At 58.2% G+C, this 10,881-nt stretch overlaps 2 protein-coding genes across 2 annotated transcripts in view; both read left to right on the top strand.

The window, feature by feature from the left end:
• Window positions 1–265, top strand: part of GAL3ST2 (galactose-3-O-sulfotransferase 2) — a 20,975-nt gene extending 20,710 nt beyond the window's left edge. Inside the window, 1 exon segment of the mRNA XM_021708471.1 lies at window positions 1–265. This exon segment is cut by the window's left edge and continues 148 nt beyond it. Within this exon segment, the coding sequence (XP_021564146.1) occupies window positions 1–265 (265 nt within the window).
• Window positions 266–3,678: 3,413 nt separating this feature from the next.
• NEU4 (neuraminidase 4) lies at window positions 3,679–9,052 on the top strand. The gene is made up of 6 exons (XM_021708470.1): window positions 3,679–3,795; window positions 4,170–4,254; window positions 5,581–5,768; window positions 6,435–6,629; window positions 6,768–7,023; window positions 7,664–9,052. The coding sequence occupies exons 1-6, from the start codon at window positions 3,679–3,681 to the stop codon at window positions 8,656–8,658; spliced, it is 1,836 nt and encodes a 611-aa protein (XP_021564145.1). The 3' UTR covers window positions 8,659–9,052.
• The last annotated feature ends 1,829 nt before the right edge of the window (window positions 9,053–10,881 follow it).

The following is a 10,881-nucleotide window of genomic DNA, read 5'->3' as shown; positions in this document are numbered from 1 at the left end:
GGAGCTGGCACGGCTGCGCGCCCGGCGGCTGGAGCTGGCGGCCCAGTGCCTGCGGGACGGCGTGCCCAAGAACAAGAAGCAGATCATCGACCCGAGTCTGCGCCCCTACCAGTCGGGCGTGGCCGACATTCTGGGCTACAACCTCAGACCGGACCTGGAAAACGAGACCCTGCGCATGTGTCAGAGGATGGCGATGCCGGAGCTCCAGTACATGGCCCACCTGTACACCCTGCAGTTCCCAGACAAGCCCGCCAAGCGCATCTAGTGCCTGGGAGAGTAGTGGGGGCGGTGCCAGGGAGAGGACAGCAAGGGGGTAGAGTGGGCTGCACATGCTCCGGAAAATGTGGGTGTCTGAAGCCCCCAGGAAGTGTAGCCACTCTCAGAGGCTCAGCCTAGACGTCTGGCCTGCGCTTGTTTGCTTGTGGGAGGGAGGGGGACTTCCTTCCATATCGGGGCCCTCAGCCCTGAGACCTTGGCAGCGGGGTTAGACTTTCATGTCCAGGCGTGTCCCCGCGTTTCTCGGCATTTCAGAGAACGAGGAGATCCCCCTCCCCCAACAGTCAGAACAGGCAGAACCTTGGGTGCCAATGTAATGGAGAGAACTTTAAGAGAAAACTTTCAGTGAGATTGGAGGTGAGATTGCAACAAATTTGTGAATAAGTGACATGGGGATATTGAAGAGATGACTTTTAGAACAGAGTAGAGACTGTGAAGCATGGCATGAGCAGGGCTGAGAGTTGGAGTCTGCCATGGTCTATGTGGAGGGTGCCAGGAGGGAGATTCGAGGAGATGTGGAGAAGGGAGAGCAGGTCTGGGATGGGCCCTTGTGCAGATTACAGGAGACCCAGAATACAAAGGAAGACGATCGATGAGAAACTAGGTCAAACAAGGAGCAAGAAAAATTTCCCTGAGTTGAAGAAAGACTCAAGGCTTTCAGCCCCGCGTTACTCCCAGGGCGTCAGACAGAATCCACAGACCCAAGAGAAACCAGGCCCGCATGAGCACGTGTGGGCCTATGTGAATCCAAGATAAATCACGTCGCTGCTTCTGGGCACTGAGCACCGGGTAGTTCTGGGAGAGGGTGGGTCCTCAGCTGGTCGCTATGATTGCATCCCTGTCCTGCCATGCCAGCCCCAGGCCTGGACCCTGCTTTCAGCTGCACAGGAGTCACAGAATTGAAGCTGCAGTAGCAGTTCAACCTCATTTTGTTTTTGCCTTCAAGGATGGCAGGAATGTAAACTGGTACTGTCTCTTTAGAGAAAAACTTGGGGGTATTTATTACAATGTCAAATTGCAGGCAGTTTGCAATAGAGATTTTGAAAACAGCCATCTAAGTTGTCCTTGAAAAAGAGTTTGAAACACTGCAATTCTTTGTAGCCAGTGAAAGCTGGGAGCACAGAGGGGGACTGGAACTTCTTTAGGTTGGGGCATTTCTGAGCCTTGTCTGTAATATGGGATCAGCGGACCCCAAGCAGCTGCCAATGTGAGGCGCAGCATAGTGGGAGAATCCCTTAAGCATGCCAGGGACCTCTGAAGAGCCGTGGGCGATGGTTGAGGGTGGGTGAGTCCAGGATGGGGTATGCCCTTTGCAGGCAGTAGCTTGTCCCAGGAAGAGATGTCCAGTGGGAGTGGGGGAAGCCTGGGCAGACCTGATTTTTTAAGAGAAGCTGGAAGTACAAGTTTTTATGTGAAATCTCCAGGTTGAGAAAAGCTGACAATGAACTAAACAATAAAACCCCTGAGCAGAGGGAGCAAGGGCTATCTGTGGGTCACCCCTTACCCCTGTGGCCCTGAGGATACACCCTGGTCAGATGGCCCTACCCAAGACCCGGCCTCTGCCTTTGGGTGACCCAGTAACAGGGCTTTGCAAGACAATTTGGGCTTGTGAGCCTGAGTGCTTAGTGGGCAGCCCTGGTTGGCCTCTGCCAGCCTTGGGCTTAGGGAATGGAAGAAGGGAGATGGCCTTCCCATTCTGGTTGGGGTGGGGCTTCTGAGAGTTGAGGGACTGTCCCATCCCATCCATCTGCCCCTACCTCGGGACCTACGACTGTGGGCAGAAGGGATGCATTTAATGTCCAAGTCACCTGGAATTGGTTGTCCCCACCTGTGGCTGGTATGGACATGGTGATGAGCAGCCCACAGGGGCAATGCAGATGAGCTGGAGCCCACTCCTCCTTGCATCCTTCCCTTCCACATCCTCTGTCGGCCCCCTTTCCGCTCCTGTCCGTGAATTTCCTCAGGCTTCAAGGACCTGAAGGACCCAGCAGGTTTATCATTTCAGCCTGGAATTCACATCATTCTTCATTTTTCCAGAGCCTGTGTTCCCACTGAGGTTTCAGAAGTGGCTGATGATACCTTGCACGTGGAAGGGAGGGGGCAGTGAGAAGGGAGGGTGTTTGGGGCTCAAGGGGGCTGGCCCCTCTGAAAGTCCCTTTCCCTGACAGTGCCAGGTACCCGTGGCCTCCTCCGAGATTCTGACCTGGGCAGGAGTCATTTGGGCATTGGTTACCAAAGATGCTTCAGAGATGGCAGGCCTGCAGTGCACTAGTGTGAATGGGGCTGGCAGGAGCTCTGGGGGGTGATTGTGCTGTGGAGGGGGTCACTCTGGGCCCTGGGAGGCACAGGAAGTTGGGGTGGGGTGCTGGGTGCCAGGTGGGCTCAAGAGCCTGGACGTGGAGCTGGGGCCTTGTAATGCCTGAGGTGTGGAAGGGAGTCTCTGGCCCCTGGGAAGCCCAGAGGAGAGCCTGTGCTTACCCGTGCAGGCATCTCTAGAGCAGCTGGCTCTTGCTTCTCTCTGGGAGGTCAACTGTGCCTGTCTTGCAGCCAGCACTCCCAGCGTACCCTCTGTTGGAGAGTGGCCCCTATGTCCCACGCATCCCAGTCGAGTGAGTGAGTCGACCTGCCAAAGAAACCCTGTGCTGGCCTGGGCTGTCTGCCACCAGTCTTGGCACTGCCCCGGGTGCCATCCTGCACCCCCAGGCCTCTGCTCTGGGTTGCTGTGGAGCTGCCCCACCATGGGAGGGTCCACAGTCTTGACGTGGCTCTGGGACTCGGCCAACTCCCCAGTTCGCCGCCCACATAGCAGGCCCTTGTCTCTATTCTGGGTCGGGCGAGGCAGCCGCCCCACAACCAGCTCTGCAGCCCTCCCGAGGTGGCCGGTGAGTCCCCAACCTGTACACTCCCTGCAGCGCCCTCACCCCTGCCTAGCCCTTGGGGTTAGGACCCAACTCTTAGGGCATCGCCCCATCCTCTTTGTCTGGGGGCAGTGGATAAGTCCAACCCCTTGTAAGGCCCCAGGGGTGGCTCCTCAACTCCAAAACGAGGGGTGGGCTGCATGGATCCCAAAGGCCCCTTCAGCCAGGGGTCCCACGTGGATCCCTCCGATGGGATGATTTCCTGGCCCACATGGTAAGTCCTGGGAGGAGATTCAGAGCATGGGACAGATGCAGACTGGGTGTGGGGGCCCATCCTGGGCGGCCTGGCCCCATATTTCTGCAGATGGGCTTGTTGGTGATGCTCCTCACCCCATCCAGGGCTCAGATGGGGGTCACAGAGCTGTCTGAGGGCCCCTCTGCCCGAATTCTGTGCAGAGGGCTTTTGCATTCTATGCGGACATGTTAATGTCCCTCGACAAGCTGATGCTGCCCTGCATCTGACAGGTCCCAGTGACAAGAGGTGATGACCCTGGAGGGTGTGAAGGAAGGATCTGAACTGGCCTCAGGGATCCACACGGGGCTGGCCGTGAGGGACATCTGTGACCATCCCCTACAACTTGTCCAGGAGCCAGAAGACCAGGTTTCCTTGGAGGTTCTCCTCCTAGGCCTTCTGTGACTTGATGCCCCCAAGAAGGACTCTGTCAGAGAGGGTAGGCGGACACTAGTTAATGGCAGAACACAGACATCCTGGGAAAGCCAAACCCCTAGGACATACTGAATTGTCCCAGTTGAGCAGAACTGGCCACGGTGGTGGAGGGCAGAGGGGATGTGCCTCCTCAGATTGAGGGGCCTCCCCTGGACTTCCAGCCTCTGTGGAAACCTGAGGTTTGGCCCTGGCAGGGATGCCCCAAGTGGGTGGCAGCCCCATTCCCTCTGTGGCCTCAGTTTCCCCTCTGTCCGATAGGGGAGTGAACAGCTGGTCTCCGGAGCCTTCTTCCTTCCTGTGGTCCCCAGGCTGGGGTGGGCCTGGACCCCCTGCTTCTGCAGGGTGTGCTGACACCTGCTCCTGTGGTCCCGGGCCCTGGGGAGCCAGCCAAGTGTAGAGAGAATGTCTCACTTGTGCTTGTTATGCCCAGAGAGACACGTGGCACCTGCACCTGCTTCCCAGTTGGGCACAATTGCCCTTTGAGTGCAGAGCCAGGGGCTGGCAGGAGACAGGAAGCTGCTCTCAGAAGCCAGGGGGCTGGTGGTGGGGTAGGCAGCAGGGAGGGCCCAGTGTGCTGTCTGAGGGTGAGAGTTGGCAGCCCTGGGCAGGGGTGGGTGGAGGTGGACACGGCACTGCCAGGTGTCCGGCCAAGACCTGCTCTTGTTTTATACGAGCGTTTATCTGTTTACCCGTTCTCCAACCGTTCTCCCACCTGTCTCATAAATGTACTCGGGGTCCCTGTTGTGTGCAGGGATTTGGCCCTGGCCTGGTATGGTGCCAGGTAAGGCTCCCTCCTCCCTTGTGCAGACCTATTTAGTTACCCCTGTGTGACCAGCCCAGTCATCTGGCGGTGGGCCCTGCCCACTCAAAGTCCTGCGGTAGGGATCTCCCTTCACTCGTCTGAGCTCCTCCCCACCACCTTATGTAGGGCTGTGAGCACCCATTCATGGCCCTGGCCTGCCTGTGTATAAATCAGACGAAGAGGTCCGGCCTGCGACCAGCAGACCTCATGTGTGCCCTCACCTGTACACCCTCACCCAGTCTCTGCCTTTCTGAACCTGGCACAGGAGCAGATTCCCAGAAAGACTGTTCTGGTCACACTCTGGGCACAGGGCTTCTATCTACCATGGGAGTGTTTTTCAGGTGCCCCCAGGTGAGGGCCTCTCAGGTGGAGGATACATTAGAGGTAGGGGTGAGGACATAGCTGAAGGCACTGTCCTCAGTGGGGCCTGATCACAGAGCACCCATCCCCTGCAGGAACCCTGGCCTGTGGCTGACCAGCAGAGGTTTAAGAAGTGGAAGCAGGTGCAATGAGGGGCAGGACCATGGAGACAGGTTGCAGGATAGCCACAGCCACAGGGAGGGAACTTCTTCCATCCTTACTCAGTCACCAGGATGTTGTTGACCCCCTGGTCACTGCCTCTAGGAAGCACCTGGCCTCCCCAGCCCCGGCTCTATCCCATGTGTGTGCATCAGCTCATGGAGGGGGAGGGACTCAGGTGGGGTGGGAGGGACTGAGGGACTCAAGCAGAGTCTCTCATTTTCCTCCGGTCGCTGCTCTGGAGAACACACCTGAAGTTACCAGCAGAAAGCTGCATCTCAAGTTCAGCTGTCTCCCAAGTGGTTCCTCTCTGCTGGGAGGTGGCAGGGGTGGGATGGGGGCATGTGACCTCTTTGGCCTCCTCTTGGTCCCTCTTACTGCTCCTCTGGCCTGCACAGCTCCTGGTTCTCTTGGATGTACATGGGGGCCTTTTGGGGGCACCCTGCAGGTGGTGGCAGCTCCACTGGCCCTCCCCAAATCCCCACCCCTGCTTAGGCAGCCCAAGGGACCAGCTGGCTGGTTCCCCGTCCCCCAAGATGTCTGCTGGGGCCTGGAGTTCAGGCCCCTCCTCTGCAAGAGATTCCTGGTGCTCCCCTTCCTGGTTCCTATGTGTGTGTCCCTGTGTGCTCACCTCTGTCATGTCTTCTTGTGTGCTTGTCCCTGTGTATGTGCGTCCCTGTGTGTGTCCCTGTGTCCCTGTGTGTGCGTGTGTCCCTGTGTACTCCCCTTTGGCATGTCTTCATATGTACTTGTGTGTCCCCGTATTTGTGTCTTCATGTGCTCCCCTCTGTGTGTGCCCTGTTTGTGTGGTTTGTATGGTGGTGCAGCCCCTGTATTGGAGACACAAATCCCCTCCTTGTTCAAAACTTTGGGCCCTGATTGTCCACATGGCCTCTGCTAGGTGAATTCTGTGACGACCGTGTGTCCTGGGCACATGGCTGCCAGGATCCTGGGGTTCTATGGCTAGCCTCCCCAGCATCCCAGCACCAACTAGCCTGCCCAGTTCCCTGAGCTGTGTGCAGAGGGGAAGGGACCGGTTCCACAGACACTTAGGGTCAGAGGCTGTGGAGATGGGCTAGGAGGGGCTGCCCTGGATCTGGGGCGAGGGAGCTGGAGACAGGGCAAGGACCCCAGGTGTGGGTGGAACAGTCCTGCCCCTGCTGAGCTCCCTCCAGTCCGGCTGGATGTGAGCCGAGCAGGCATAGGCTCCCTGAACCTGTCTCACTGACCCGTGGCCCTGTTCTGACCACAGAGCATGGCAGCCCCTGCACGGACGGTGCTCTTCCAGCGAGAAAGGTCGGGCCTGACCTACCGTGTGCCTGCACTGCTCTCCGTGCCCCCTGGGCCCACACTGCTGGCCTTTGTGGAGCAGCGGATCAGCCCTGATGACTCCCATGCTCACCGCCTGGTGCTGAGGAGGGGCACACTGACGGGGGGCTCTGTGCGGGTGAGTGGTTGAATGAGCAGGGGGTGGGCACCTGTGATGGAGGTGGGCATGCTGGGGCTCAGTTGCCCTGAGGTGCCCCTGTGGGACAGGGCCTAGGCCCCTGGACATCTGGCCAGTGGCACTTCCTCCCATGGGCAGTGGGGCGCCCTGCGCGTGCTGGGGACAGCGGCCCTGGAGGAGCACCGGTCCATGAACCCCTGCCCCGTGCACGATGCTGGCACGGGCACCATCTTCCTCTTCTTCATCGCCGTGCTGGGCCACACGCCTGAGGCTGTGCAGATTGCCACAGGCAGGAACGCGGCCCGCCTGTGCTGTGTGACTAGCTTCGACGTTGGCCTCACGTGGAGTAGTGTCAGAGACCTTACCGAGGACGCCATTGGCGGAACCGTGCAGGGTAGGTGGGCAGGGTGGGGCCTGGGCTCTGTCCCTGCAGTCAACCCACAGCCCACATGGAATGGGGGGCTTCCAGTTGGAGATCTCCAGGCCACCCCATCCTCGCACTGGGCCTCCAGCCAAGAGGTGACCAACAGTCCCCTTTCCGCATTCCCTGACCCTCTGGTCCCAACAAATGGGCATTGGTCACCTCCAGCCACCTGGTGCCCCAGAAGCTGCCTACCCACACCCCTCCATGACCACTCGGCTCTGGTATGTGGGTGCTACATCCTCTGGGAGTGGACAGGACGAACAGCTGATCCAAAGACCCCACCCTGCATATCCTCATGCCTCCACCTGCCCTGTGCTCTCTCTGTTCGGGCAGTGCTCACACCAGGTTTCTCTGTGGCCACCCATGCCAAGAATGTGACCAAGTGGGTTCCTGGGCACTTGCTAAAGACTGTGAGAAGCTTGTCCAGTCCAGGAGGTCTCAGAGCTGCTGGGATGAATTGTGTGGAGGGGCTGTCAGTGTGGGTGCTGCCCTTACTGAAGGCGTGTGCCCTCCTTCTTCCATCTTTCTGCCCCCACGTTGGCGCTGCCTGTTACTGTCTCCCTTCTTGGGTAACCAGCACTCCTCCTGCCTCTGCACCTCCTCTCCACAGACTGGGCCACGTTTGCTGTGGGCCCAGGCCATGGTGTCCAGCTGCCCTCAGGTCGCCTGCTGGTGCCTGCCTACGCCTACCGCGTGGACCGCCGGGAGTGCTTTGGCAAGATCTGCCTGACCAGCCCTCATTCCTTCGCCTTCTACAGCGACGACCATGGCCGTAGCTGGCACTCTGGAGGCCTGGTGCCCAACCTGCGCTCAGGCGAGTGCCAGCTGGCCTTGGTGGATGGCGGGCAGGCCGGGGCCTTTCTCTACTGCAATGCCCGGAGTCCCCTGGGCAGCCGTGTGCAGGCGCTCAGCGCCGACCAGGGCACCTCCTTCCTGCCGGGAGAGCTTGTGCCCACCCTGCCTGAGACTGCCCGGGGCTGCCAGGGCAGCATTGTGGGCTTCCCAGCCCCACCCTCCAGCAGGCCTTGGGATGAGGGATGGTCCAAGAGCCCCAAGAGTCTCCACAACCCTCCACGCCTCTGTTCTGGAGTCCAGGAAGCCCGAGAGGAGGTTGCTGGAGGCGCCACTGGAGGCCAAGTGCCTGTTGGGCCTTTCAGTCATTCACAATCACAGGGGGATGGCCCTGGGCAGCCTGGCCCTGGGCCTGGGTTCGGTGGGGACATGGGGTCCTGGGCCCTGGCACTTCCAGTGCCTTCCATCGCATCCCAGAGCCCCACGTGGCTGCTGTATTCCCACCCTGCGGGACGCCGGGCCCGGCTCCACATGGGCATTCACCTGAGCCGGTCCCCACTGGACCCCCATGGCTGGACAGAGCCTTGGGTGATCTACGAGGGCCCCAGTGGCTACTCCGACCTGGCATCCATCAGGCTTGCCCCTATGGGTGCCATGGCCTTCGGCTGTCTGTTCGAGAGCGGGGCCAGGACCTCCTATGAGGAGATCTCCTTCTGCATGTTCTCCTTGCGAGATGTCCTGAAGAATGTGCCCCCAGACCCCCAGCTGCCCCACTGGGGCCCCAAGCCTCAGGGGTGCTGCTGGCCCTCCTGATGGGCACTCAGCCTAGCCTGTGTCCCTGGGTGTCCCAGGACGAGGTGGGAGGCCAGGAGGCTAGTTGACCCCAGGGTGGAAGGGGCTCTGCATCCAGCCTCCTGATAAGTGTTTCGGAGGGGGAAGTGGGATGGGGCACCCTGCTGAGTGACAGACAAACTGATCATCGTGCCCTAGAGCAGGCGGGCTGCTCTTTGAAAGACGGCAGCCGCCCACAGTGAGGGGAGAGGGCCAAGGCAGATGGGGGCAGCAGGGGGACCTGGATGCGCACAGTGGAGCCTCGGATAACCCAGGGTATTTGTTCTCTGTAACAGGGTTTTTCTTTAACACCCACTCACTGCCTGCTTTCTGGCTTATGGAAGAGAAATAAAGGGATGATGTTTGTGTCCACGCAGATGTTTCTTTGCAGTTCTTTCACGTTGGAGCCCTATAGGGAGGGTAGATGGGTTCTAGCCCCCCTTCTCTGACCACGTCCATCCGTAATCACACTGACTGAATCACTCCGCTCCCAAATGGCCCCTCGTGGCCAGTGGAGGGAGGGCAAGAGGGGAAGAAAGACCGTCTCCTCTGTCCAACGTCTCCGGTTGTCTGTGATCTGCAAATGGGTGCTGTTGGGCTGGTCTCTGAACTGCTGGCTCGAGCAGCAGGTGGTGGGGCCAGCGCCCTGTGTGACTGCCCCTCCCTGGCTGGCTGGGCAAGGCTGCAGACCAGGATGGGGTCACTTCTCTTGACCAGCCCTCATGCCCCCTCCTCTGCCCCCACCCTGGAGAGGGCTCTGGTTCTGTTGGGGCTGCCCCCCAGTGAAGCTCCTTTTCATTTCTTCTTCTGTTAAGTCTTTATTTCTGATAATAAAAATAATATATGCTCATTGTAGAAGATGTGTTAAATGTAGAAAGCTATGAAGAAAAAATAACAATGAGTCCCAGTGCCCCTCTCCCCAGGGGTGCTTCTTTCCAACTTCTTTCTGGCCTCTTAACCTTGTTGTGCAGGGTACCTGTGCTCCTGTTGGTCAGCTCCATCCAGGTGACTCCTTTGTGCCCTCTTAGGTCATTTCATTGAAAGCCCCCCACAATCACCTTCTTCCTGGTTATGAATTGTGCATGACAGCCTCCTTTGGGGTGTCTCTGGGTCTGGTCACTTCCTTGGGCTGGATTTTGAGTCAGCATGATCATCTTTTTTTTTTTTTGAGTTGAAGTCTCACTCTGTCACCCAGGCTGGAGTGCAGTGGCACATTCACGGCCACCCTAGCGTTGACCTGCTGGTCTCCGGCGATCCTTCTGCCTCAGCCTTCCAAGTAGCCAGAACTGCAGGCACGTGCTACCATACCTGGCTAATTATTTATTTATTTATTGTAGAGATGAGGTCTTGCCAAGTTGTCCAGGCTGGTCTCTAACCCGCGGGCTCAGGCAATCCACTTGCCTCGGCCTCCCAAAGTGCTGGGATTATAGACTGAGCCACCGAGCCTGGCCAGCATGACCATCTTAAGTTGCCTTCAAGAGGGGGACTCACTGCTGACCCTCAGCGATATGGAGCATCCAGGAGGCCTCTGAGTTGCAAAGGGTCCTCAAGAGAGTAAAGAGGACCCCCTCACCTCTCCCCTTTACGACCAGCAACTGCCCTGCAGGAAGTGGAGCTGCCATAAAGGGTCACTGCTGGGCTCTAGGCAGGGACAGGATGGGGGCTTGAAACTTGGGTCCCTCAGACTCCTGAGCATTCCTGCAGTAACCCAGGGACCCCTCCTCACCTCAGGCAGCCTCTCAGGCCCCTCAGAGGAGAGGCTACTGGTTCGGGGTCCTGGCAATACCTTTTTTCTGGGTCTGTGTCTTAGTGCCTTGGGGCTGCTTATAACAGAATACTGTAAATTGGGTGGTTTATCAGCAATAGGGACTTATTTCTCTTGGTTCTGGAGGCTTGAAGTCCAAGGTCAAAGTCTGAGATTGTGAGGGCAGATTCAATGTCTTGGTGAGGGCTAAATTTCTGGTGCACAGATGGTATCTTTTCACTGCATCTTCACATGGTAGAAGGGGTGAGGAGTCTCTCGAGGGCCCCTTTTATTAGGGCATCAATCCCATTCATGAGGGCTCTCCCTCCTGACCTAATCACCTCCTCAGAGACCCCACCTCCTCACACCATCATCTTGGGAGTTCAGATTTCAACACAGGAATTTTGGGGGGATACAAACATTTCCGATCACGGCAGTTGATTTTTCTGCTTTCAAATCTA

The sequence above is a fragment of the Carlito syrichta genome, unplaced genomic scaffold (assembly GCF_000164805.1).
Source record: "Carlito syrichta isolate Samal-C Ts95f unplaced genomic scaffold, Tarsius_syrichta-2.0.1 Scaffold138451, whole genome shotgun sequence".
Classification (NCBI taxonomy): domain Eukaryota; kingdom Metazoa; phylum Chordata; class Mammalia; order Primates; family Tarsiidae; genus Carlito; species Carlito syrichta.
Note: the sequence above shows the minus strand (reverse complement) of the source record. Positions and strands in the feature narration are given on the sequence as shown.

Coding starts and splice junctions, on each gene's coding strand:
- NEU4 (XM_021708470.1), top strand. CDS start 3,679: ATGACCCTGGAGGGTGTGAAGGAAGGATCTGAACTGGCCTCAGGGATC. Junction 4,255..5,580: donor CCCTGGGGAGCCAGCCAAGT/GTAGAGAGAATG, acceptor TGGCCTGCACAG/CTCCTGGTTCTCTTGGATGT. Junction 5,769..6,434: donor TCCTCTGCAAGAGATTCCTG/GTGCTCCCCTTC, acceptor TTCTGACCACAG/AGCATGGCAGCCCCTGCACG.